This window comes from Pleurodeles waltl, chromosome 5 (genome assembly GCF_031143425.1).
Source record: "Pleurodeles waltl isolate 20211129_DDA chromosome 5, aPleWal1.hap1.20221129, whole genome shotgun sequence".
Classification (NCBI taxonomy): domain Eukaryota; kingdom Metazoa; phylum Chordata; class Amphibia; order Caudata; family Salamandridae; genus Pleurodeles; species Pleurodeles waltl.
In genome coordinates, this window is record NC_090444.1 from 998,350,135 (window position 1) to 998,377,787 (window position 27,653).

General features: G+C 42.7%; 1 protein-coding gene across 1 annotated transcript in view; it reads left to right on the forward strand.

Annotated features, from left to right (window-relative positions):
• The window catches only part of ENPP1 (ectonucleotide pyrophosphatase/phosphodiesterase 1), a 486,681-nt gene that overhangs the window by 189,360 nt on the left and 269,668 nt on the right, over nucleotides 1-27,653 (forward strand). The window contains exons 10-12 of the mRNA XM_069235163.1: nucleotides 6,036-6,101; nucleotides 19,339-19,411; nucleotides 22,393-22,501. Of these exons, the coding sequence (XP_069091264.1) occupies nucleotides 6,036-6,101; nucleotides 19,339-19,411; nucleotides 22,393-22,501 (248 nt within the window). The remainder of the gene's footprint in view (nucleotides 1-6,035; nucleotides 6,102-19,338; nucleotides 19,412-22,392; nucleotides 22,502-27,653) is intronic.

The following is a 27,653-nucleotide window of genomic DNA, read 5'->3' on the forward strand; positions in this document are numbered from 1 at the left end:
CCCTCTGACCATGCCAGTAACCTGGGAATGATCTTGGACACCCACCTCACAGTGAAACATCAGTTCAACGCAGTCACCTCTGCCTGCTTTCACATACTCTGCATGCTCATAAACATCTTCAAATGGCTCCCTTATGACACCAGAAAGACCTTCACCCAGGCACACATCACAAGCAGACTGGACACAGGCAATGCCTTCTTCTATGGTATCTCTGCACACCTGCTGTACAAGCTGCAAACCATCTAAAATGCCGCCAAACTAGCATTCAGCCTTCCTTGCTGCACGCACATCACACCTCACCTCCAACATCTTCACTGGCTCCCCATTCAGAAATGCTGCCAGTTGAAGATATTCATGCATACAAGGCACTATTCAACTTGGGCCTCACCTACCTCAACGACTGACTACACTTCTATCAACCAACGAGGGACCTCTGCTTGGCCTCATTTGCTCTTGCCCACTCAGCCCCCACGACCACATCCAGAGGAGCAGGGCATTCTCTTACTTGCCAGATAAAACTAGGAAACAACCTCATCCAGCACATTTGGACAGCCGTGTGTCAAATGGAGTTCCACAAGAAACTGAAAACCGGGCACTTCAACTGAATCTGCGTACATAGCCCGCATCTACTGATTGCCTGGAACTCTTAAGGGTGACAGGTTTGCGCTCTACAAATTGACGTTATGTTATATTACATTGATTGTGGGTACCCTTCATCTACTCCAGTTGATGGGCACCACTGTACGTTTAGCCATCAGTAACTCCAGCAATGTCGGGCCGTTGAACACCCAGAAGGGAGTCCTTCATACATCCTAGAAGCTCAGTCTGTGGTTTAACCTCCCAAGTGTTGACCTGTCATTTCACAAGCACCTTCATTACATGCTGTCAATATTTGTGTATGTTGGGACAGTGTCAGGCCAGATGGCCCAGCGTACTGCTCCCTGCAGCATACACAGTTGTTTGAGTGCGTCAGGCCAATTCTGTTTTGTATGCCCAGTGAAGAAATTTGAAATGAAGCAACCTGTGCTGTAGTTCATGGAAAGGAGCCCAGTTTATGCATAGCAGTATTTCCATAGTGTGTCCAATATGGTCAGCCCTCTAGTCTGTTCCGCCCCATCTTTTCTACACTCTAACACTTATGGATATAGTTTGGATACCTATTTTGTTTTGTCCAGGAAGTCAATCAGTTGTTTTAATGGCAATTTTCTGGTAATTTATCTTTAACTGTATTTTGTGTAGGCTGGCATATATTAAAATGTCTAATGTTATGGGTTACCCTGTGAAATGAAATTGTTCCAATGTGATAAATCGTCCATCTAAATATAGATTCCCCAGCTCAGACATTGCTATTGTATTTAGTGTCCTCTCTACTGTGTGCTCTGTGGTTAAGAACAGCATGAGGGTTTTGTAGGAGTCATAGTGCTGGTAAATGTAGGAAAGAACTTTGTGCCTGGATCAACCGTTAACCCAGGAAATTACCATAATCCTTTTATAAACTACATCTGTACTACCCTCATGGACTCTTTCCACTAAAGCAGTGGTTCCTAACCTTTTGATTCATGTGGACCCCCATTTTAACATTAATGGAACCCAGGGACCCCCACTGAATCATCATGGGAATCCAGGGACCCCCGCCTGAGTCATTACTGGAAGCTGGGGACCTAATTTGTCAATATTTGCTAATATTTTTTAATTTTCTAAGCAGTTGCGTACCCCCTGGGAAGGCTTCGCGGACCCCCAGGGGTCCATGGACCACAGGTTGGGAACCACTGTACTAAAGGATACATATCATCCAGGATCTTTACTGCTTCACGTCTGACTAAATGGAATTGATAAAATCTACACATTACGTCAACTTGAGGACATAATCTTGTAAATCAGCTATGTTTTAACGAGCCTTATACTCTAGTTAGAACCCTTCACATTTTGAGTGTCCAACAATCACAAAGTTGCTCATATGTGTTTTATATATTGCATATTTACCTAAATTCACTTACTGAACACTAGTCCAATGTATTGGTGACCAGGACTCGGTAGATGTACTGCCAGCATCAAATGAGTTTTCCTTTTGGACAAGAGAAGAAATACGAGAAAGTATTTAGAAAACGTAAATAAATATCTAGTAGCAATGCAATGTACAGTGTGATCATTTGTGGCGGTCTTACCAGAAACTAAGAGCCCGATGCACGATCCCCTTTGCAAACCAGGCATATGCACATTGCACACGGACTTCTTTGTGCATGAGGATGTAGTTTGTGGTGCAAACTGTGTACTGATACGTCAATGTCAACTATTGAAACAGCTCACAATTTGCGACCCCCTGTAAATGGCTGTGAATGCAGTAACGATGGCCTGCAGGAGACATAAAACCACAATACTTTTTTTATTTTTTTAAAAAAGTTTCCCTCATATGAACACCTCAGGGAGTATGCAGTGGTTCACTGATCTCAGGCTGCTCTTTCTGTCAGGATTCCCAAAGGGGGGCTGTTCCAAGAGGGACGTCCCCTCTACAAACAAGTTATTACTCCATTGTGAGGGGTGGTACCTTTTCAATGCTTTGCAAAAGCAAATGAGTTCATGAACCATTGATACGTTCCTCTGCACCTTGCAAAAAGGAGGATTTTGCCTCTTTCCGCTCCTAACATTTGTGATTTACGATGTCGGAAATGCTTTCTCAATTCATAAAAGTGTTTGTGTGCACTGTTAAAAGGTATTTTGCAATTGCAGACTCTGTGAGTTTGTGAATTAGAGGCTTTGCGACTGCAAAATACTTCTGTACACATGGCCCTAAATGTATTGTCTTACACAACACGTAACCCTCAATCTCAAGGAAATAGTAGTAGTATTCTTTCATTTAGTAACTTGTTGATCACCCACTCAGATAAAGAACTTAGGGCCAGATGTAAGTAGATTCTGAATTGCGACCCGTAAATTGCGAATCAGAGCGACTCGCAATTTGCGAGTCGCAATTCAGAATGTATGATGGTGTCCCTGACACCATTTGTGACTCGCAAGGGGGGTCGCAAAGGCCCACCTCATTAATATTAATGAGGTGGGTCGCAATTTGCGACCCCCTTGAGACTCACAGCACTCACAGGGATGGAGACCTGCTAGAGACAGCAGACCACCATGTCTGTGACTGCTTTTAGATAAAGCAGTTTTTTTTTTTTTGTAATGCAGCCCGTTTTCCTTAAAGGAAAACAAGATGGATTACAAAACTAAAAAATGAAACGGCTGCTCTGGAAAAATGTTTTTAATGCCATTCACAAAGGGGAATTCCTTTCACTTTTGCGAAAGAGTTAGCACCCATTTGAAATGGGTGCTAACTGCGATTGGTTTGCGACCGTTTTCACGGTCACAAAGCAATCTGGCATTGCACTGCGACTCGCAATTAGGAAGGGGACTTCCCTTCCTAATTGTGACTCGCAAACCCGTTTTGCGATTCGGTATCCAGGTTACCGAATCACGAAAGGGGTTTTGTGCATTGCCAAGTGCAGTTTGCACGTCGCAAACAGCGGAAATCGCTGTTTACGACGTGCAAACTGTGTGCTACATCTGGCCCATAGTATTGAGCATTATGTGCCAGATGTGCAAAGTCACGGGTTTGTGATTTCCTAATAGCAAATTTTAGCGATTCGCTATTAGGACATCACATAATACGATGTACATCAGTGTGTCTAACACTGTTAGCGACTCACAGTGGGTCGCAAATAGACATGCCTCATCAATGTTTATGAGGAAGGTCGCAATTTGCGACCCACTGTGAATGGCTTCAATCACAGGGATTGTGGCTTGGTGGGGTCAGCAGACCAGTATGTCTTTGATTGCTATTTAAATAATGCATTTTTTTGTAATGCAGCCCGTTTTCCTTAGAGGAAACTGGCTGCATTACAAAAAGAAAACTGAAAAGTTTTCTTTTCATTTTTTAAGAGTAGGCGGTGGTCTGTGGTGGTACCACTGCCTGCTCTTAAAACATGTTTGCACCCCCATTCTGTTCTCTTCCTCTTTGTGAATGGGTTACCACCAACTTGCAGTTGGTGGTAACTGCGAATGTTTTGCAACCGTATTCCCAGTTGCAAAACATTCCTACAGCCTCCCTGCAACTCGATATTAGGAAGGAACATCCTTGACACGTTCCTTCCTAATACGACTTGCAAACCTATTATGCGGTTCCATAATAGATTAATGAATCGCAAAAAGGCATTTATACATCCCAAAATGCATTTTTCTGTTCTCAAACTGGCCAGTTCTGTGAATCCGGTCGTTAGCTTACAGAAATAAGATTAGTACATCTGGCCCTTTATGTCTGTGTCTGACTGGGCACTCCAAACCCAGCTTGACTGAATTCACACAATATGTTACAAACATTCAATATGGTCCAGGCAATGTCAGAAAAAAATCTTTAGAGGGTTCGTAAAACACTCACTTCTAAGAAACAGCACTTCCAACAGAACCTATTAGACAGAACACCTTCCATACGCTTAACACAGCACAACTATGCCATGCAACTGCTTATCATGTACCTCTGAACGGTACTAACTGCAAAGAGACAACACATACAGACGTCCGACATAAATCTTTAGAAAGAGCACTTTGCATTAAATTAAGCACAGCTCAGATATACAATTATAATTGAATATCACTGCTATATTACTTACGCAACGAATGTCATAAGTAACACATAGAACACATTAGACAGAACTCCCTACATTCAGCAAGATCCAAATGTGTCAGATTGTTTTCTGGCATGGCATCAAAAAGGGCTCACAATAGGCAATCTTCATGCAAACATCTCCATCCCCCCGGTGTCTAAAACTCTTTCTAACTCTTAAACTTTAAACTTTAAAACTAAACACCCAAATCTCAGAAAAGACATAACCGCCTAATGGAGACAAGAACAAGAGCAGCCAAAGCACATCATACTAAGGCGAATCAGTTTCAGTCAGCAATGGTGACCTCAGAACCAAATGAAAAATCATTAGACTGCTGATGGCTCCTCCAGGCCAATCTAGTTGTACAATATGCTCTATAAAAATGCTAGAACCATAAATTAACAACTTAGGCAGGTGGATTCTGCAGCTCCTATCGAATTTCTCCTTTAAACCTAGGAAAACACTTTTAGATAGGGAACTCGAGGGTAGCTCACGTTGCATGCTTGAAATATAGGAGTTACAGATAACTCTTTAAATCGTACTGCATCATTCTTGCCAGTTGATGCACTTCTGCCTTGTTCATGAGACCAGTTTTAATGTGACAAATATGGTAAGGATAATTCAGTTATCAGTCTGCGATTCTTAAAGCTTCCAGTAGAGAGATCAGTAATCGCAGCATGCACTTCTTCAAAACGGTACTAATATTTTTAACTATTTCAAAATTATAAACATGCTTTTTGAGTGTCACCTAACCGGGGGCATCGCTTTGGAGAGGTACATTGATTAGCATAAGTGGGATAACTCACCCTTTGACCACCAGAGACATCATAGGCTGACCCATTGACCAACTATTCAAACACTTATATACCTCCTATTTATTTCTTTGCCTACTGTCAAGGAGTGGACATTAGACGCCGTAAACAGTTTTTGAGAGTACTCTTTACTTTCGGTTCCTGACTTCTTGAGATGTGATGTTGGGGGTAGCAAATGCAGTGCCACCAAAGGACAGTTATGTGTAGATAATTGCTTTGCAATCCTATACAACAGTGAGTCAATGTGGCCTTGAACACATGATGCACGGATGCAGCAAGGGGATTTGGTCCAACTGATGATCGCTTCATGAGCGTCTTTGGTCAGGGATCTGACTTAAACCCAAACTGCCCTAAGGTTAACCCTGGTCTAAAGATTCAAAAGTAGGACCTTGTTCGAAAAGAAATTAAAGGCATAAGTGTGACCGTTGAACACTATTGATACATCGCTACGAAACCGAATAATCTGAACTACAAAACAGATGCATGTTTTATTATGTGTTTTCAATTTTAATAAACTTTTCCTTCCGGAAAGCCTACGTGTCACTTAACGAGTGTCTCAATCCTGTTTTAGGAAAATCCCCTTTGAAGAAAGAGTCGTAACTGTTCTGCGATGGCTGCAGCTACCAGAAGAAGAAAGGTTCGTAGAGTGTCAAAAAGCAAAGGGATGTAACATGATGGGGTGATTTTCCAATCTTCTCCAGTCAGCAAGCAAACTCACAAACTGAAAAACAATGTATTTTTCACTTGCAATGTAGTGGTACTTTCACAGCATTTATTAATTTGAATAGTTTTTTTTATACAATGTGAAATACAATTAAAGAATTCTTCACTGTTTTTGAAAGCCATGACAAATTCTCAATAAATATCGGACAGACTGGGCTAAGTACATTCCAAGATGGTGACACTTGCTACATTTGTGTTGACGACACCTGTAACTGGCCTGAGTATTTGGAGGGACCATTGCTTATAGTGATACCAACAGTGGTGTCATGATGAGTGCTACTAATAGCATTAAAATGTTGCATGATACTCTGTGCTGTGAGCCTATAGTTGGTGCTTTTTAAGAGGATGGCTGTGCTCTAACTATGCAGAGGTGTAGAACCTTGTCTGCTACATCTATTGAGCCTACAGAGCGCGGGCATTCAAGCATATTAGGCAGTATTTCCAGGCAGTCTCAGAATAGATTTCAATGGCAATATACCTGGACGCAGTTTGTGTAGCTACCCTTTGTTTGGCCTACACAGTGGAATGGAGAAGAAGATTAGAATAACTTTGTTGAACTGTACTATTAAAACTATTCTTTCGCTAGGAAGAAAGTGCTGACAGATTTTGGCAATGAAAGATTCTCAGAGTACTATTACGCTGGTAGATAGAGCTGAATAGGCACAGGAATGTAAGATGGATTCCAGTGCAGACAAACTTGTGGTACTGGCACAATAGAACACTTTCTCCCTCTGGTATGAAGGAATGTGACATGCAGTTCAACAAAGAACAACTTGAGAGGTACCACCGGTCTTAGCTTGCTTCTTCCTATCTTGGTAGTCAGTACGAGCCATGCCTCCTACTAGTGCTATGAGAAAAAGCTATTACAACTGCGGGACATTGGAGTCCACTTTCTTTCATCACACCCCTTAGTGAGATTTTAGGCTTAGGGGCATCATGGGAGGAAGGTGACGTGGGTTTGTCTTTGTTCACTCAGAGGGTGGTTAGGTACTGTCTAACAGGTAAGTTTTGCATACAACCTATTTGGATAATACCCCATGTGTTCACAACTGTTGTTTATAGTTATTGCATACTAAACGGTACACTTCCTGTTTGTGTTACTTGTTGCTGCAGTTTTGTTTCTAGTTCTTTTCAGTTTTTACTTAAAGGGAAGCATGAGCAGGTTCATGCAGTGAAAGATAATATAATTATCTATTTGTTTTTCACTGCCCTCCCCCTTCTACAGGTAAGTTGTTAGCAACCCACTCCCCAGGTGTCTTCTACCAAAATGAAAAAAATCCAAAAGAAGCAGAGGAGATCCTCTTCCATGAGCAAACAGCCCCACTGTCAAGACTGTTTGGATACTCAACAGTGTCTACACTAATGCTAGTCTACTTATTGTATGATTCAATCCCATTTACTGGGACACTTATGCTGGAGTTCCTGGTTCCATCTGTCGATCTGTCACAGGTTGAAGCATTTCATCAGGACATGTTCTATATCTTCACGACTTCTCCTCTTTCCTCTGGGCTAGTTCCTGAGGGTAAGCCATATCCTCCTCTCTCTGCCTTTGCAATTCTTGTGGCCCTGACCCAGTTGGCACCTGAGCCCGTCAATCTAGGGCTCTTGCCTGAGAGCTGATTTCTAGGAAACCTTTTCTGATGAATGTGCCAGTTCTTTTTGTACTCTACACCAATTCTCACATTGCCTTTGGCACCACTCTTAGAGCTGGTTTCAGCACCACCTCCACTTGCAACCTGCAGACATTATTCAGAATGCTAATGAAAAAGTGAATTCTTTCTGTAAGAATCACCGTGTTGCACACTGCCTTCTCAGAGCTCAAAGGTTTGTACGGTGGAATAACTCTTTAGCCTGGGTGTGGAAGGTTATGTTTTACTTGGATTTTAAGTGCATGGAGGATAATTATTCAGTTGCTGACATCCACTTCTTCCCATTTACCCAGATGCTGGGCTGTACACTCTGCAAACAACTCATGACAGTTCCTGTCTTGTGAAAATGGCAAATCTGGCTGTGATTCTTGGCTCTCACTTGCAGTATGGTTTTTCAGGGTAGTCCACACATCGTGGAGTGGTACATGACGTACTTAAGAGATACTTGGTGTCTGTGTAGTTGTATCTAAAAAGGACATTTTGGGACAAGTGGTAATGTTTCCTCTGTGGAACACTTTCTTGACCACTCAAGTGTCCATATGTGTGCATGAAGATCTGTAGTTCGAGCCTTTCCTTTTCTTCCTGAAACCACTAAAACCAAGTACTATTGCAAACTCACTCAATTGCAAGTACTTCTATTTAGGCTTCGACTCCAAGGGGTAAAGAGGTTTAACAGCTAATGCTTACTCTTGTAAGTTTGGTGGTGGAGGATAAAACTCACATAAAGTAAACCTTTAAATAGTATACTTACTGATAACGTGTTCGAATTACACTATAATAGAATCCAAGTTTTAAAAAGAGTTCAAGTTCCCTATACACCTTCCTTAACTGCGCTCTGGTGACTTGTATTTAATGAACCCCCCTTGTTGCTACACAGCACCCTGGAAGTGACCTAACTAGCTAGGGGTTGGTATGCTGCCCCGGATCTAGGTACTGTATGTGCCCTGGTGGCAGGGGACGATGGTGGGGGGGTTGTAACAGAGGGGTGTGCAGTTGAGGAATGCAGTGCTAAGCTACTACCCAACAAGGGGTTGTATTATGTGCAATGCCGGCAGCTATATCCCTGATTCCTAATGTTGTATTATTGCCCTGATGATGAGGGTCTATAATTGACGTCATTGGTAGTCTCCCTGTGTGCCAGTGCGCGGTTTTAACGCCTTGTTATACAACTCTAGTAGACAGCTTATTATGATCATGGGCGTAAGAACTGTGGGGGATACTGTGGATTTATCCCGTCCCAGATTTTGGAGGTGATAGGGACACGGGGGACAAGAGTGGGTCGGACAGTGGGACAAACGACCCTGAAGTTTAGAACTAGATAGCGATCCAATCCCTGTTTAAACTTCATTCGTTTTTCAGTACATTATAAGCATAAGAACTGAAAATGAATTAAGTTTAAACTGGGCTGCTGACTCTTTTCTGAATCAAAGCTCGCAACCCCTATTGCCCAGGCTGCTGCAGCTTCCCTGACACTGAGGATTCTTTATCTGATCTGTCAGCTGGACTCGAGTACTTCCCAGGTCATTCAAAGGCCTTCCTAATGTAGAGGAGGCTTTGTTTTTTGAATTGCTTCTTGTGCCCCCTGCAGTATCATCCTCTGTTCAGCCCACTTGCACGGTGTAATTTAAGGACTTGGTGGGGATAGATAAACAGGGATGAACAGCTCTATTATCATATGTCTCCCCATTGACTAATACACTGAAAGAGAGGTTATGCAAGTTTCCTTTAAAATATAAATGAGCAAGACCGTTACATTGTATTATATTTGTATTTCTACAGCACTTTCCTATTCCTTGTGAGTCCCGAGGTGCTTTAACATAAATATTTGACAGAATATAAATGCCAATGCCTTTTTAGGGTCGAGCCTGTGAGTGCATGTGCTTGCGCATGTGTCTTGTGTGGAAGATGCTGTTGTGATCAGTAAAGGGTTCGGAGCCCGCCTGTCCTCACCATTTGTTGGCTTGCGTGGCACTCTTCTTTACAGCCTCCTAATTTGTCCATGCATGGCTGGCATCACTTCCGTTCCCTTGTGTAGAGCAGGGGTCAAGCACTAATTGATTTCAACTTAATCAGTGCCCGTCTGCTGCTCCCGACGTGATCGAGGTAATATTTTGTTCTGACTTCGAGTGGCCCGCGCACAGAAGGCTTGTGACTGGCAAAAAAGTGCCTAGAAGGCACAACATTGCAACGTTTTATTTTTTTAAAGTTAACTTTATTTTATATGGTTAAGTCGTCTTTTCTCAGTTTTTACTCTTTTTTTTTTGTGCTCGTGGGTGCTACTGTCAGAACATGACAATTAACTTGTTAAAGTTGTGAGAGCCAGAGGGATGGCAGCACCTTGCAATACATCACTCACATGCCTCAGTTTTCAGCCTTTATCCTTAATATTAGTCTACATATATTTCAGACACGCTCTGAAAACTGTTGCTGAGGAGGGTGAAAAAAAAAAAGCTGAAACGCTGCCTCAGAAAGTGTGAGCAGCAGAATGTGAAGCATAGGCGTATTTAACAAAAGATGTGTAATACCACCCTAATGCTGCAGCACAGCAGCTTGACTGTACAAAAACTCTGTCTTTTTCTCCATCCATCCTTCCATTTGTTCACCCAATCATTCTTTCACCCGTTCATCCTTCCTTTCAACTGTTATGCATCATCCATCCTTTGACTCTTCCAAACAGCCATTCACCCATATTCACAACAACTAGTCCATCCAATCATCCATCCATCCATTCTTTCACCCTTCCATCCATTCATTCCGTTAGTCAGCCTTGCATCTTTACAGCCATCCACCCATTCAAACTTTTATCCATCCATCCAGCCTTACATCTTTCTGTCCATACGCCCTTTCCCCATTGATTTTTTTCATCCTCCTATCCATTCTTTCACATTTGTTTGCTTCCTCTTTCCAGCCTTCTTTCCTTTTAGCCCTCTGTCCTTTTGACTCTTTTTCCTTTCTTGTTATCTTTTCTTTCTTCTTTGCTGTCTAGCCCTTTCTCACTTTTCACCTGTTGCACTTTCAATTAGTCTCTCTCTTGCCTTTTTATACATTTTCATCATTTTGCCTTATATACTTCACTATACTTGGCTCATTGGCAGCACTGACCCCTATGCGCCTCAGTTCTGTATTTGCTTATTGTGTTACATATCAACTTTTGTCTATAGATCTGATGTCAGAATAGACCCATAAATAAACAATTAGCATTTTAGTGAGGCCTAGTTTAGCAGCAAGAATAAAATACCTTGTGAGATATGAACCTGTGTCTCTCAGGCACAGACACACACTCTTGCACAGACACACACCTCTTGCAGAACAAATGTTTTTCCTGGTACCAAACTGAACAAAGTTACCACATTTTGTTGAAGAATGCTCCAAGCCAGATTTGGGCTGCTACCATCACTCAAAGCACTTCCAAAATAGCACAAATTTATAAAAAAACAATGAGTGCAGGCTTTGCCAACATCCTCGGAAGACTTCCTGCATATATTATGCATCTCTCCAGTTTTATTACATTGGCACAAAATCTATCTTCGAAATATCTTTAATTCAAACAGTATCAGATCTTGTCACCAAGCAATCCTGATCTGCATGAAAGGGCTGACACTACAAACCATGGCATGTTTTTGCAAAATTTCTTTCAAAAGCGAATTCTCTTATCAAACCAACCACAAATCAACCTTTAGTAATCATGATGAAGTCCTTAAATAACCTACTTCCATGATTGCTCTCCCACCGCCATCATTTAAAACTTGACAAATGCCAAGTACACTGCACTTTAGCAACTTATCATGTAATTAATGAACCACAAAGAAATGCACGTTGGCCCTTGCGACAAAATAAAAGGACGATTTCAGAATGTATGCCTCTAGGATCTGCGTGGGCCAGGTGGCACACACCCCTCAGTTGCATACCTCCTTAAGAGGAAGCATTGCACTGCAGTTCTTTTGCTTCTTTTGGATATGGGCTAGGACAATTATGGTTGAACTGCAGTTTTAGATTGAGCGTGCTTCTGTTGTAATCTATATGTGGACTTTTAAGCACACCCACCTCACACCCATCACTATCAGTCTTTCGTGGGCTTGCCTTTTAAAAATCCTTTGTTATCATTGGTAAATGCTTTACGTTTGTGCCTGCTTGGGGTGGTTTGGTTATCGCCTTGTACATCGCTCCTTTACATGGATAATCACACGTTTGCTGATACGTTTGACTGCAAGCATACTTCCTTTTCCTTTTGTGTCTCTCCCTTGCGCTCATGCTCATGGCGGCCATGGCGCTTTGAGTCGTCTCGCTTATGTCAACCGTTTTACTTTTCATTTTCAATTAGATGGCAAGAAAAGTCCAGTTAGGAATTTACAACGTTAACAGCTCTAACTCAAGCAAACATGAGACCCATTACATTGCAAATGCTTGTTTTTATTTTCTTAGCACCCTGAAACCATTAATAACGTATTACACTATTTAATCAGAATCATTAATGAAATAAGTTATATTCTATCATCAGGTTCAATAACTGACTTTATTTTATGTCTCAGCCTTCCTTGTCCATCCATTCTTCTTCCAGGTAATTGTTGCATTTAGCAAAGTATATTATGAGTGCTATAGGCCCGGTTGCACTGTAAGGTGCATGTCTTATTTTCCTTCAATGGAAGATGCTTTGAGAGGGATTGGATGAACTTATGGGCCTTTTAGCTGCACAAAACACTGGTTTTGAACCTCTGAAGGTTGGTGCTTTTCAACTCCTACCAAAACAGTCCAAACATAGGCCACAAGGCACTCACACACTTCCATCCGTATATTAGAATCAGCTGAGAGCAACCTATCCTTTTCACCTCAAATTCATGCATAAGAGCAGTGAAACCACATGGTAGGACCACAACTCTGATCACCACATACAACATATATGCAACCTTTGGGTGTTAAGCCTGTACTAATGAAGTGAAACATTTGCCCATAAAGTATTAGGATTGTAAAAATGTCAATATAATGAAGTAATACAATCACAAAAAGTGTCACAGTATGTAGCACAATTTGCTTTTTATCGCTGCATAATTTAGTCAATACGGTCACATAATTTGGTCCTCCCTGATCTGTGGGCAATCCATTGTTCTGAAAATAAACCTCAGTTGGTTAATTTGGAGGTTGAGGAGCCAACAAATTGATAGGAAGAGCTGAGCTAAGGGTCTGGCTTGCTTCTTAGAGTCCCAGCATGAGCCAGACCCTGAACATATTTGGTATGTAAATCATGCAACAAACATGACTAAAATATGAAAGTCTCAACAGGTAACATTTTAGCACTCCACCAGGAAGTACTTGTTAAAAGTGATAGTTTTCTACCACTGGTAGTCTGAACTTCCATATTTGAATGTGCCCTCATTGTGGATAATGAAGGAAAAATAGTTTTTTTGGAATAAAATATTTGCCTAAGATCAGACAATTTAACCAGGGAAGCTGTGGTTAATTCAACTTTTTTGGTTTAACTTTGTACATATCAGCCACTAAATGGATATTTATTTGTTCATCCTTATGGCCTCTTAGTGCATTTTTCTGTAGTTTCTGAAATATATTTCAAACTCAACTTGAGGTATTGGAGTGCATTTTGTGAGCACCAGTTACATTATAGAAGATCACACTGGCATGGGGAGTTTAAGTGACTGGCCCAGAATCACAGGATGTTGAGCTAGTGTGAGACTCAAACCTAATTCCCATTCTCCAGCTCCGACCATAATACCACATCTTGGGTAGAGGGAGGGTGGCAGACAGAAGCTAATGTTCAGCTTGTTATGGGCTTGAGGTCCCAACAGTACCTAGAGGTGAGCCAGAGCCAGGCTTCCAGCTTGGGGCTGGCTTGAGCTTTCAGTGGCTCGCCCATCTCTAATTTCCATTCAACCATCAATGGTTTTTGGTGCAAAGCCTTATTTACTTAAACTAAAAGGTAGATAGGCCTTTGTGCCAAAAATGTACACCTCCTCGAAGCAAGCATAATGAATAAGTAAAGTTTTATTTTCCCTAAACTTTTGGAACTTTATATATGTACAAAACTTTACAGAATACTTACAGTGGTCAAAATGTTAAACTATGTTAAAGCATAGTATTTGTACAGAAGGATACCCTTACACTACAAAAACCTATGCTTCCCATCAAACACACACTCCTGTACACTAAAGTGCATGGCTGTGTGCACTGGTGCAAGGCAGACAGATTTTTGCCGGGGGGAGAGTGAAAACTGATATCATATCTTAGTGGATATGGTGCTGTTCTGCTCTGTCCTATTCATGCAGGAAAGCAACTTTGGTTTCTGTGCTATGTGGCATCCAAAGTTACTAATTTGCCCCTCAATGTTTAATTGCTTACAGTGCTTTCAAAAATGTTTTTATCACAACACATTTGGATTTTACCTAGTGCAAACCTTTCCTGGACTGGTAATAATCTTAGAGTGCCTTTCAAAAAAGAATAACTCTCTGACATCATGAAGATTCAAATGATTCTATGAATTAAAGCCTTTACTGGCTCTATAGGAGACCACAGATGTGTTTATTAACCAAGCATCACCCACACTCATCTTGTTTAGCGTATTTTACTATACTGAATTTCTGTGAGCATCTCACAAACCGGTCCCACATTTCTCATTGTTTCAAGTATGTCACGACATATGGTACACTGCGCCTCATACAGCAAGCGTTGTAGACCAGTCTCTCAAACACACTTCATCTCGTCTTGCAAACATATTACACAAACACACACACATACATGTACACTCTGCATCTTGTTTTTTAAGGCATCTTACGAACGAGGCTTTATGTAACTTTCTTTCACATCAGGTTTTTCACATTTATAAAGCATCTATCTCCAGTACACACACACTGTGCATCTCATGTTGCAAGCATCTCATACATAAGGCATATTTCATTTCATGCTTATCTGCATCTTCAGCTTTTTAGATTGTGACCACTCTACACTCATGGCATCCATCTGCACTAACTTTTCCAGCAGATTTAACAGCAAAAGTTTAAAAAGTTTTTTTGTTTGTTCTGTTTTATCTTTTGTGGTGCTGTATTGAGTGCATACAGCACCTCGATCTCCACCTTGCGGCCACAGGAGAGCAAGCATTACACTTCAGCTGTCTGTGGTTGTATCCTCACTCCCCCTCCTGTGCAATGATCAGGCAAATGGCAGCAGAGTTATATGTTGAAAATATGATTGACCATGAACACACCATTGTTTAGTAGGGAGGCTGGGATTAATAAACAATTTTCCTGGTTTCATATTCCCCACAGCCCTGCAGTGATGGTGAGGTAGGTCCTGAGGAAAATTCTCAGAGATTGCCCTTGTGGACAAATGCCGATGTTGGGAGTCTTATGCAGATTTTAATGCAGTGTTTATTATATAATACTTTTATTAAAAAGGGAGAAAATCTTGGATTACAACTTTTATAGGTATTTGGCTAAAACATACACACAGGACCACATTTAATGGAGTGGTGCTGTCTGCTAATGCCAGTGAATTGCTAACTGGGGGTCTGGTCAACAATATTTTAATAGTATTGTTTTTAAGTGCTTTCATTCTCTGACATGCCTCTTTTAGAGGCCTTGAGGGGTAGGTGGCTATTGAGTGATGGATACTGTAAGAAATTGGGTTTTTGATTGAGTGGGGTGAAAACCCTTCTCAAGAAACAATCACAAGCTTGGTCAGGGTGAACCAAAAAGTCACTAAATTAACCTGTGCTTAACTCTCTGGTAGATTTTCAAAAAATGCAGTCAAGCTCAACTCAGAGGCACTGCGCTAAGTACTTATGCAGCACTCAAACTATACTAAAGTGAAAACACAAGACAAGACAAACCCCTTATCAATTTAGAAAACAAAAGTAAAATTTAATAAATAAAATGAGACATAAAGACAAAAATCCTATCAGTGGAACTGGAGATATCCAATTATAAAGATTTAATTAAAAATAGCACCAAGAAACAGAAAGCTCTAACTGTAGCTATCTGGTTGGTAGACTGGGACAAAGTCATACCATCAGACTGAACAAGATGGAGTGTGGGACAGATACTGGGACAAGGCTAGTTCTGCTGAAGAAGGGTACCGTCTCAAAGTCATGCATACAGAGTTCAAATAATCAGGATTTCACAGGAGCAGCTCAACTAATGCCAGCCAATGGTCCAGGACCTGAGGTGGGCACCTTTTGGGGATCAGGAACTCATTCCAGCAGAAACCAGCAGTGCTCAGGCAAGTCCAGTTGCAGATCCAGGAAGGTCCAGTTGCAGCAGGTCAGTTTGGCAGGTGCAGTGAGGACCCTGGAGCTTGTTGTGTCAGTGTAACTCCATAAAAGGAGGTCAGCCACCTTACCATTAGAGTCACTCTGGTAGTCCTGGGTTCAAAGAGATGGCCCTCTCTCTTTCAAGCAACAAGGCAGGCCTCAAGAAGCAGGGCAGTTTTCTCAAGAACAAGCAGACCTCGAGCAGCAGAGCAGTCATCCTAGAAACAAGGCAGGCCTCAAGCAGGAGGGCAATCCTTTGCGGAACAAGGCAGGCCTCAAGCAGCAAGGCAGTACCCTGGAGTACAAAGCAGTCCTTCTATACCTTTCCACAGTACCAGGAGTGTATTGAAGAGTTGATCTGAGGGTCCAGTATGTATAGCTGGTGCCAGACTTTGAAGTAGGAGATCCTTCTAGACTTCCCCCCACATCTGGTTCTGGACTTTTCTTCCTTCCTCTGCTAGATGCCAAGGGATCTGAGGTGACAATAGACTGGTGTCAAGTTATTCGTGAGTGTGCGGAGGCAGCCCCTTCGAAATGTAATTGGGCCATGGAACAGCTCCGTCCCTCCCATTGTGCCAACAACGAACCCCCCTTTATCTTACTGTCTGGGAGGAATACACAAAGACCAACTAGCAACTACATCCAGTCATGCAACCCAGGACACAGACTGCAGGCACCAAAGGGTTAGGACAAAAAAATGCCAACTTTCTAAAAGTGGTATTTTCAGAATTGAGGCTTAAAAACCAACTTTAACATTAAAATTGGGTTAAATTACAATTCTTTAGACACCAAACCTGACCTTTCAACCTGTTCCCAATTGAAGTTATCACTTATTAAGAGTATTAAGGTAACCCAATGTTATCCTATTGGAAATGCAAGCCTTCCAAGCCTTGCAGTAGTGAAAAATGAATTCAAGAGTTTCTCAATACTAGGTCATGTAAAACTTAAAACAACATGGCCAACATTTTAAACACACTTCACCCCACCCTATGGTCTGTTTAGGGCCTACCCTTCGGGTGACATATAAATTAATAATGAATGTTTAGGCCTGGCAAAAGGTTTAAAACTATACATGTTAGAAATGGCTACATGTGTGGGTGACACAATAAGTGCTGCAGGCCCACTAGTGGCATTTAATTTGCAGGCCCTGGGGACATGTAGTACCCCTTTACAAGGGACTTCTAAGTAAATAAAATGTGCTAATTGGATGTAAATACCGTTTTACCATGTGCCAAGAAGAAAGTACAAGCGCTTTACCACTGGTTATCAGTGGTAAACTGCACAGTCCTAACGGCTAGCAAAAACAGGTTCAGGAAACAGGAGGGGTGAAAGCAAAATGTTTCAAAGTGGCCCTGGATTGAGGGCCAAGTACAACAGATAGTTATTGGTGTCTCGTTGCCTAAGATACTCGTAAATTCCAATCCACTAAGCCTTTATGCAACTCACTCTTAAAGAGTAGCAACTGTGAGCAGTCAAGTTTAGTTGAGATAATAGAGGGATGGTGTCTTCCTTACAGTATGATACATTAATCACACACATTAAACTTCAATGAGTGACTACAGCTTAGTCTTTCAAAACATTGAGTGCTTATTGTAGAGAATGATGGCATGGACTGAAACCTCAAAAATGGGCACAGAAACACACACTAGTCACCGTTGCTCACTACTAAGAAATTGACCATTTGCTACCCTTACCTCAGTTAACTGTACTATCAAGTATATTTAAGTACTCATCAAGGCCAGTACTTGCAGTCATACTTTGAAAGAATGCTTCTAAGAGAGAGAGCTTTTTGAACCTAGGTTGAGGACCTAAAACAGGTCATCTTAGTTATTCCATTATCTTCTTTTAGGCTGAGAGAAACTTCATTGGTCTCCAAAGATGGAACACTTTATTAAGGTCAATTATGTCCCAGAAAAGGCCGAATCATGCCATGTGCAAGTTATATAAAGAAATGATGAAATCATTTGACATACAGACAATAGCAAAATAATTTGTCCTCCACACTAAATAGCACAAGAAAATATTTGGTTTTTCAAACATAAGTTCGGTATTTTATTATAACTGCCTGCAGTAGAAAGAATGGGTTCTCATTAATCCAGTTGCATTTTGAGGTTTATGAATGTCACCAAGAACATTTTGTTTATTCTTTCTTTTTTTCTTTCCCACCCTCATTGCTTGGTGCATAAAGAAGCAAGGACTGTGTTTTTTCACATATTTTCTAATTGCTTTCCAGAATGTAAATAGCAATGAAGCATACACTGCAATGACATGCCATCTTTTCTTGCTATTGTACTTCAGAACTACGTGACTGTATGCATTTATCGAATCCTGCTGCTCTTAGAAAATAGCGTGACAGATGGTTAGAAAGTCATTATTAGCCAACATACATTTATAGATTTTGTCCTAATTTTTGATTGCATAATATGTTCCACGTCTGAGTGCAAACTGAATGGCACTAAAGCACATTTGTGAAATCTACATCACAGTCCTGAATCTTGTCATGTTAACTATGACTTTCAAACATACTAAGGATCGTCTGCAAGTCAGCTCATTTATATACGTGCCTATGTATTTATTTAGGAATATTTTAAAGTGCTGCACCCGTTTGTCACTTCACTAAAGTGGTGTATTTCAGAGCAGACATTTCACGGTTGACGTCAGAGTAGTTTTCAGTCCTCAGCACGTTGCCAGGCCTAAATTTCAGGGAAGGGTTTGATAGTTTTAATTTAGATAAAATCATGTTTTTCTTTAGAAATGTTACCATTCTTCCTGTTTAAAAATCCATGTTGTTGATCTTGTAGAGTCCGAAGGAAGAGGTGGAGGGGTGGAGGCAGAGTTCACAGTGTGTGCATGGCTGATTTGGTAAGCTGCTTGCTTGGCTCAGTGTGTGAGCACAACAAGTCTTCCATTAGGAAGGAAATGGGTCCACATGTGCCATATGCGTGGACGCCCCGAGCCAGCACGCGCTCTCTAATAACTTTCTGGAGCAGTGACAGAAGAGCGCTGAAGTGTAGAAAAGGCTGAAGTGTTACGTGGAGTTAGAGAGCTGGGTGAAGAAAGGGGTGGAAGAAGAGATTGATAAAGGAGGGGAGAGGGCGGGGTCATAACATTTTTCAAAGTCTATTTCTTGTTTTGGCAATAGTTAATGGAGTAGGTTGTTCTACTGTAATGACTTCAATGTACTATTTGTGAGTTTATCATTCATTATTTTCACAAAACGTGACATATTTTGGTACTGTTTGATTTAGACCAGACTTTTACACTCTGTATTTAGAAGAGCCAGATTCATCAGGACACATGTCAGGACCCGTCAGCAGTGATGTAAGTAAAGTACCCTTTGTATTGGTAATCAGTAGTCGCACAGTGATGTGTTTCTTATGATATCCAGCACGTTATTGATTTTGTTTTTTTGTCTAAGTTGCTTTTAGCCATTTCTATAAATTTGGAGCCAATGCTAAGCTCATAAGAAAAACCTCACCCCAATGCTACACCACTCCAAAGCTCTCCCTCCATGGGGGCAGTTAGCCCACTTGAGATAAAAACTCCCCCCAAAAAATTAAAGGAGATGGTTCTTTAGATGTTGGGCTGTGCCACACCCTAGAATGGGTGTAGTAGTTTTTGCTGTCCCCTGGTGGGCAGATTGGGGTTGTTTACCCCCACTGTGCAGCCCACAGGGAACAGAAAACTGAGTAGACTTCAGGTCAAAAAAAAAAAAAACAGAAGTGTTGAGAGTGGCCCTCCCATGCTTTGGGCATCGTAGAATTGGCTAACATTCTCTTGCCTTTCCTGACAGCTGATGGGGAGGTGCAGGGCATTTACCCACCAACTGCCTTCCAAAGGCAGAAGGCCCAATAGACATGAGGGGGGAAAAATGGTGAAAAACGGATTGAGGGAGACTCACCCAGGCATCGGGCCATACTGCACCCCTAAGGATCCACTTGCGCCCATGGGGACTGATTAGGTGGGGCTATTACCAATCTGATCTTTCGGGGTGGGGCAGAAAGCCCATTAGACACCAGGGATATATACATTTTTAAGGACTAAATATCGGATAAGAAAGCGCTGTTTAGTCACGAGACTTATCGCTAATAAACTCAGGCATTTCAAATAACTAGACACTCAAGAAGGTCCCTCGTGGTGTGACTTGCATAGATTCCACTATGTTTTTCTACCCAGAATTCACTGAAAACCTCAAACTTTGTCTGAAATCACACATTCTTTTCAGTTGTGGAAAATGCAGCTATCCATCCCATCCCTCTGGGAAGATTGATGCGCTTTAGAAAAACCATAAATAAATTAATAAATAACTAAACAAATGAATCCACAAAATTCCAGCCAACCAGCATTCTCACTCTTTTTCCCCCAATAAAAATATTTCCCCACTTGTGTGGCTGGGCCTAGTGGCCGCCACAGGAAAGGCCCTAAAATGCAAGGTGGAGGCATCAAATATTACCCATTAAAATCACCCCCCTTTGACAGATTTTGGCACCGGGTTAGTCATCACCCAGAGAAATCCACTAAACCCAGACATTTGTGAAAGCTAAACACCCAGAAGAGTCTAGGTTGCTGTGATCTGCATGGATCCCACTAGGTTTTCTTATACAGAATGCACTGTAAACCTCAAATATTGGTTACAATTACACATTTCCTCACAGTTCTGACAGGGAAAGTTATAAAATCTGCAGAGATCCACAAAAGTCCTACCACCCAGTGTTTCCACACTTCACTCAATAAAACTGGCACCCCACATGTGAGAGTGGCCCTAGCACCTGCGTCAGAAACTGATCAAACCAAGTTCCTTCTGCTTTTAGCTGTCTCTTTTCAAAATACCTCTTGGAGACAATAACAAAGAGTTACACTAGGCTCAGAGCCAGCCCATTGCTTAACATAGTTGCCTTTTTAGTTCATGGTCTGTAGGTGAGGCCTAACAGGCTATCTGTTGTGAAGTTTAATGGTCAGTTAAGCTGGACACAGTTACATGTTTCAGTTGATAAAAGGTTGGTAAAACATTTATAATGTCACGTAGTGGTCCAAGAGGGATTCAAAAGAAACCTGAGGAAGTCAGGTATTAGGGCAGTGGTTTCTTAGAGGGGACATTACTGAGATCTCTTTGCTTACTGTAATTGAGTTTCTCACACCATAAATGTTTAAATGAAGTGTACAGAAGCACCGGCTATCATAACCATCTAACAGTATTCGTGACAATGTGTTGCTGAGCAGCACCTCCACTCCAATTACTCCACTTTGTGGCAGAGCACCTTAAGGCACTTGAAGGAATCTATGATGTAGGTAATAATCTGAACAAATATTGTGTGGTATGAGGTGTATTAGAGTAGCTGAAAATGCACATTGCCACCCTGGAAGAATATCTCCTCCCTCCGAACTGCATATGGGCCTAGTGCCTTCGATATTCTCAAATTGTATATGAAGGCAATGTCTCTTTGTCCGTAGTTAATAAGTTAACTGGAATTTCCGATATCTGATTGGAAGTGCCAGCACCCATGGAAGCTTAGACTTGATTTGTTTTAAAAGTGCTGCATCTGTAGAAACGTTTTTCATATGCTGATGCTTTTGAAGGTCATCTTCTTGCTACCATGACCTTCGCCCTGCCTTTTACAGTATTAAACTCTCAGACACGTGCCTGACTCCAAATGCTTCTAAAATAGGCATAAATGTGTATGTTAAATCAACCCAAGGAGCTTGAATCCTTAGTGCATGGAAAACCACACAACTCCAATTTCTGTGGTTCACAGCTTTTATAAATGCATTTTCAGACACCCAAAATCTGACGCTTATATTTTCATCCATAACTCCATCATTGGTAAACGAGATTGACTGGCAGTGCACAAATGAAAGTGTAGACTTTACACATTGACGATTCAGTGAGACAGAAACTCTTAACTATAGATTTAGTGAAGTTTTGATTGCAAACTCCCAATGTGTACAGGGTGACTCCTATGAGTGGGATGCATTTTTACTGAAATAAAGCATTGTTTACAGAAAATAGCATTACTAAAATTCAAATTTCCTAAACATAGGTTTGGTAATGTATGATTGTGTTTATTATGCACATGATGACTTAGGAAATAAGGCTCAAGCCATCACTGTCGTTTATAGCATGCTTATGTTTAGAATGAAAAGCGGGCAATAATATTTGAAAATTCATAATCCTTGCCCAAGCGTAAATGTGTATGATAAATTTTTCTGTTTGCATGCATGATTCATTAGCTTTGTGTAATTGGCACTTTTTTAATGTAAACTACCACAATGAACACAGAGACTTTTTTTTTTCTTGTTTCCAGGTAATTCGCGCCCTGATGAGGGTAGACAGCATTGTTGAAATGCTCATGAATGGTCTTAAACAAATGGGCTTGCACAGGTGTCTGAACCTTCTGCTTTTAGCAGATCATGGTAATCACGTTTACATTTATTTTTAAGGTTTTCAGTTTTTAAATTAATCAAATGATCTTATCTTTGATCGTCTTATTTTTCTTTTTTTTTTAATTCATTTCTTTCCTCCATTGCTTTATAATTTGTAAATCACAAGATAAACTTTTTCGTTTGTCTCTAGCTTTTGTCACTCTGGAAAGCTATTTGAGCTGCAGCCAAGATTGTCAAGCTGTGTGCCTCTTGTCATAACATCACAGGCACAGATGTTGCTCTTAGATTAAGCAGTTTGTGTTCATGGTCACCTTGGTCTGGATTTCTTTTCAAAACAGAGAGCCGAGCTGTAGTATTTGTTTTTTTGATGATATGTGCCCTTTAGTTGAGAAATGTTAAACCTGTTCTTTGTTAGTGTGTTTTTTGGCAAGATGACTAAGCGCAAGGTGTACTAAGCATTTTAGCTGGCACAAACACTCTGGTTTGATGCCTGTGCTCACTAACATATTTCTTGAATAAACTAATCCACTTTTAGTAATTAATAAACTTTTACCAATTGGTGAAATGAGATTATGAGCTGCACTTAATTGATATTTTAAAAGGGGGTTTTGTAGGCAGCCCTCCAAATATAGAGTCGGTATGATAAGCAGAATGTTTTGCAACCAAAATCCGGTTGCAAAATATTGAAAAATTACTGAATTCCAAAATTAAGGTGATAATCTATTCTCAAAAATGGAATGGGTCCAGAGGACCACTAACAACTCTCAAACAAACTTAAGAGGAACAAAAAGTTCACTTTTTTATTTATTTTTATTATAAAAGCACCCACATTCCTTTAAGGAAAACGGGGTGCACTTCAAAGAAAAAATATACTTTATCAAAACATGACCACAAATATGGTGGTCTGCTGAGTTTACAAGGCGACCATTCAGGTGGTAGCTATAGTGCTGGTGGTGCCCAGTTCAGCTCCCCCCCTCCAGCACCAGGTGCTTCTGCACCAGTCGCACCCCCCTCAAACTGGCCCTGCACTCATCCATGTGATTGCCTCAAATCATGGTGATTCTCAAATTATGAGTTACCTCATTAATATTAATGAGAAAGGTCAGATTACCACCCACAGTGATTCAGAATTTTATTAACTGAGCTATTGGTATGTGAGTCAGTCCATAACATTGTTTACCAGTGTCAAAAATTCTGGTTGCAACTTTCGATGAGTACTTTGCAGCCATTTCTTTGTACATCAGTCTCTTTCTTATGAGTCAAGTTGTCTTTGGGGTAATCAATTTAGAATCAGTAGGGAAGACTTCTCTAGGTCTTGAGCAATTCAGCTGTAATAATCCTGCTTGACCGAGCTACTACTAATGAAATAGTTTAGCCTTTTTGGAACACCAATAAAACTGCTTGTGATTCAACCCTGGAAAGTAAACAACAGATGGGGAGAAAATGGCAGGCTGCAGAGGACTAGCAGCGTGCTAGAACACTCACCATGGTTCCTGGGTGGCGATGGTACTGTGACGCCTTCGAGTTGAGTTGAGGCGCCGAAGTGCTGGCTTGCTTCACATGATTTGTGGGGGCCGGGGGTGTCTCTGGAGGGCTCCGACGGGCTTTCTGGAGCCAGGCGCTGGTCCAGATCCACCCCGGAGCTCCGTAGGTCACACTGAGCTACAGCACAGGCTCCCCTCCAAAGGGGGGGGGGGGGAGTTCGGGGGGACAATCACGTCTGCCGGATTATTCAGGAAAACGGTTGGAGACGCGAAGGAGGGTGAGGAAGGTAGTAGAGTTGGCAGAGGTGGCTGGAAAGACAGTAGGTCCTTGAGAAGGGGGGGTGGGTCCTGGTCCGGCCCCCCCAGAGCAGAAGAACGAGACTGGTGTGGGCAAGCAGGAAGCTGTTTTAATGGTAGGTTGGAAGGAGTCTTGAAACTTACTAAAGCTGATCCTTTGAGGTGCAGTAGGGGTCAAACTAGGCAACTGGGCACAACAAGTGAAGGTAGTAGTGAGAATACATTGTGTAATGCAAACAGATAAAAGAGAAGAAACTCAGCTACCAAACTTAAAATTAAAATTGCATCCTCATTGGGATCCTATTTTAAAATCAGGCCAGAAGTAGCAGATTCCTCCCCTAGGATGTTGGGGGATGAACAGGAAGGGCGTGACCTTGCCCACAAGTTATGGAGGCTGAGGAGGTGATTGGAGAGAGTGAAATTAGGGTAGGAGGTAGTCCCCAGGTATGCCAGCCAAATCTAAGGGTCTGTGAGAAACTGAGTGGGGGTAGCGAGTGGTGTTCCCTCACACAGCCGAATAGTGAAGTGGTCGCTCCTTCTAAAGGTATTGATTTACGGTCACCAGAGGTACCAGCCTCTGGCCAGGTTACAGAATGCTCCATGGTCAGGTCCCAGTCTGGCTCTACGCAAGATCCCTCAGTGGAGACAATGATTCTTTCTCTTTCTAAAGACTTCAGAAAGGGCTTTGTGACATCTGAAAGGAATCAGGGAGAGATAAGAGAAGCCTGTGAGGCATTGGAGAAGATTTACCTCCTGACGGTAAGAACTTAGGTCCTTGAAGAAACTGTTGAAGCCATGAAGGATGAACTGAGAGTACATAAAGAGGAAATTCAATTGCTGAAGGCAAGCAAGCAGGATCTACAAAACAGACTGGAACAGCTGGAGAATAGCTCGAGGAGAAATAACCTGAGAGTTTTAAATGTACCAGAAGGAGTGGAAGGGGAAAACCTTACAGCGTTTGTGGTTTCGCTTATCTTGCACTCTCGTTAGATGAAAGTAAAGGAGAGATCATAAGAGACATTCAGAGAATCCATAGAGATCGTTTTAAGAGAAACCCCAACAGCAACAAGCCCCGGAAGATTCTGATTAACTTTCAGACATCAGGGTTGAAAGAAAAAATACTCTTAAAAGGTGCTAAAGCTAAAAACTATTAGAGATCAAGAATTTTCTTTTGAGATTAGGTCAGACTTGTCCAGGATAACCATAAATAAACGGTGGAGCTAAGGAGGCATTTGGATGAATTTAAGAAGCTAGGCGCTTCAGCACAACTTAGTTGTCAGCACACTAAGGTGGTCATTACAACCCTGGCGGTCGGTGCTAAAGCGGCGGTAAAACCGCCAACAGACCGGCGGGAAAAAAAATGGAATCACGACTGTGGCGGAAACCTCCAGCAAAGACAGCCACTTTAACACTCCGACCGCCACGGCGGTACAGACAAACAGCGCAGCGGTCACCGCCAACAGACAGGCGGGAGTCAAAGTACCGCCCACAGTATCACAACAGTCCAATCCGCCACCTTTTCCGGGGCGGATTCACCGCTGATAAAAACACGGCGGAAAAAGGCATTTCGAAGGGAAAACGCTCACCTCTACACACCCCACGAGGAACGAGGACACCATGGACCCGGAACTCCAAATCCTCCCAGCTATAGTCTTCCTGCTCCTCTACCAGGAGCACGTACGCCGGCGCAGAAGACAACGGTGAGTCCTGCACCTACGACACAGGGAAGGGGGGAGGGAAAAAACAGTGACACACACACGCAACACCCCCACCCCCACCCTCACCCACTACAACACACACACTAATACATATCTATACATCACAGTTACACCCCCCAGACCCCCTGGAAGAATGCAAAGACAAAAGGAAATGACTGTAACCATTGAAATATATTGAAATACAGCAATCAAAAATATATACACACTAAAAACTATTATATACACCAAATTCACAAGTCCAGGCATTGTACCAGGCATTGTCCGTGGACCACAGGGCCCAAAAAACATGGGCAAAGCCCACACCGGATACCTGACTTCAACGGAGAGAACACTGCAGGGGCATCAGATCGCAAAACTACAGACACCTCAGGGGGAAGGAAAGGGGGGGCACCTCAGCCGGATGAGTGCACCACGCCAGATCTACGAGGGGGCTCCATGCCCACTGTTCCATCCTGGGGAGTGCAAAGCCACAGTCTCAAGTCTCTACAGTGGGTGGGTTTCCCACTGTTCCATCCTGGGGAGTGCAAAGCCACAGTCTCAAGTCTATACAGTGGGTGGGTTTCCCACTGTTCCAACATGGGGAGTGCAAAGCCACAGTCTCTCAAGTCTCTACAGTGGGTGGGTTTCCCACTGTTCCATCCTGGGGAGTGCAAAGCCACAGTCTCTCAAGTCTCTACAGTGGGTGGGTTTCCCACTGTTCCATCCTGGGGAGTGCAAAGCCACAGTCTCTCAAGTGGATAACAGTGGGTGGGTTTCCCACTGTTCCATCCTGGGGAGTACAAAGCCACAGTCTCTCAAGTGGATAACAGTCTCCACTGGTTCTGGGGGGGGCCTGGTGCCCAGAGTGCATCGTGCAGCCCTGTCCGACACAGATGCGGCACTGCCCCTGCCGCTCATGGGCCAGCGGTGCGTGAGATAGCGGTCCCCTGTTCAGCGGTGCTTGGGATAGCCGTGCCCTGTTCAGCGGTGCTTGAGATGGCGGTCACCTGTTCAGCGGTGCTTGAGATGGCGGTCCCCTGTTCAGCGGTGCTTGGGATAGCCGTGCCCTGTTTAGCGGTGCTTGAGATGGCGGTCCCCTGTTCAGCGGTGCTTGGGATAGCCGTGCCCTGTTCAGCGGTGCTTGAGATGGCGGTCCCCTGTTCAGCGGTGCTTGAGATGGCGGTCCCCTGTTCAGTGGTGCTTGAGATAGCCGTGCCCTGTTCAGCGGTGCTTGAGATGGCGGTCTCCTGTTCAGCGGTGCTTGAGATGGCGGTCCCCTGTTCAGCGGTGCTTGAGATGGCGGTCCCCTGTTCAGCGGTGCTTGGGATAGCCGTGCCCTGTTCAGCGGTGCTTGAGATTGCGGTCCCCTGTTCAGCGGTGCTTGAGATGGCGGTCCCCTGTTCAGCGGTGCTTGAGATGGCGGTCCCCTGTTCAGCGGTGCTTGGGATAGCCGTGCCCTGTTCAGCGGTGCTTGAGATGGCGGTCCCCTGTTCAGCGGTGCTTGGGATAGCCATGCCCTGTTCAGCGGTGCTTGAAATGGCGGTCCCCTTTTCAGCGGTGCTTGGGATAGCCGTGCCCTGTTCAGCGGTGCTTGAGATAGCCGTGCCCTGTTCAGCGGTGCTTGAGATGGCGGTCCCCTGTTCAGCGGTGCTTCAGATGGCGGTCCCCTGTTTAGCGGTGCTTGGGATAGCCGTGCCCTGTTCA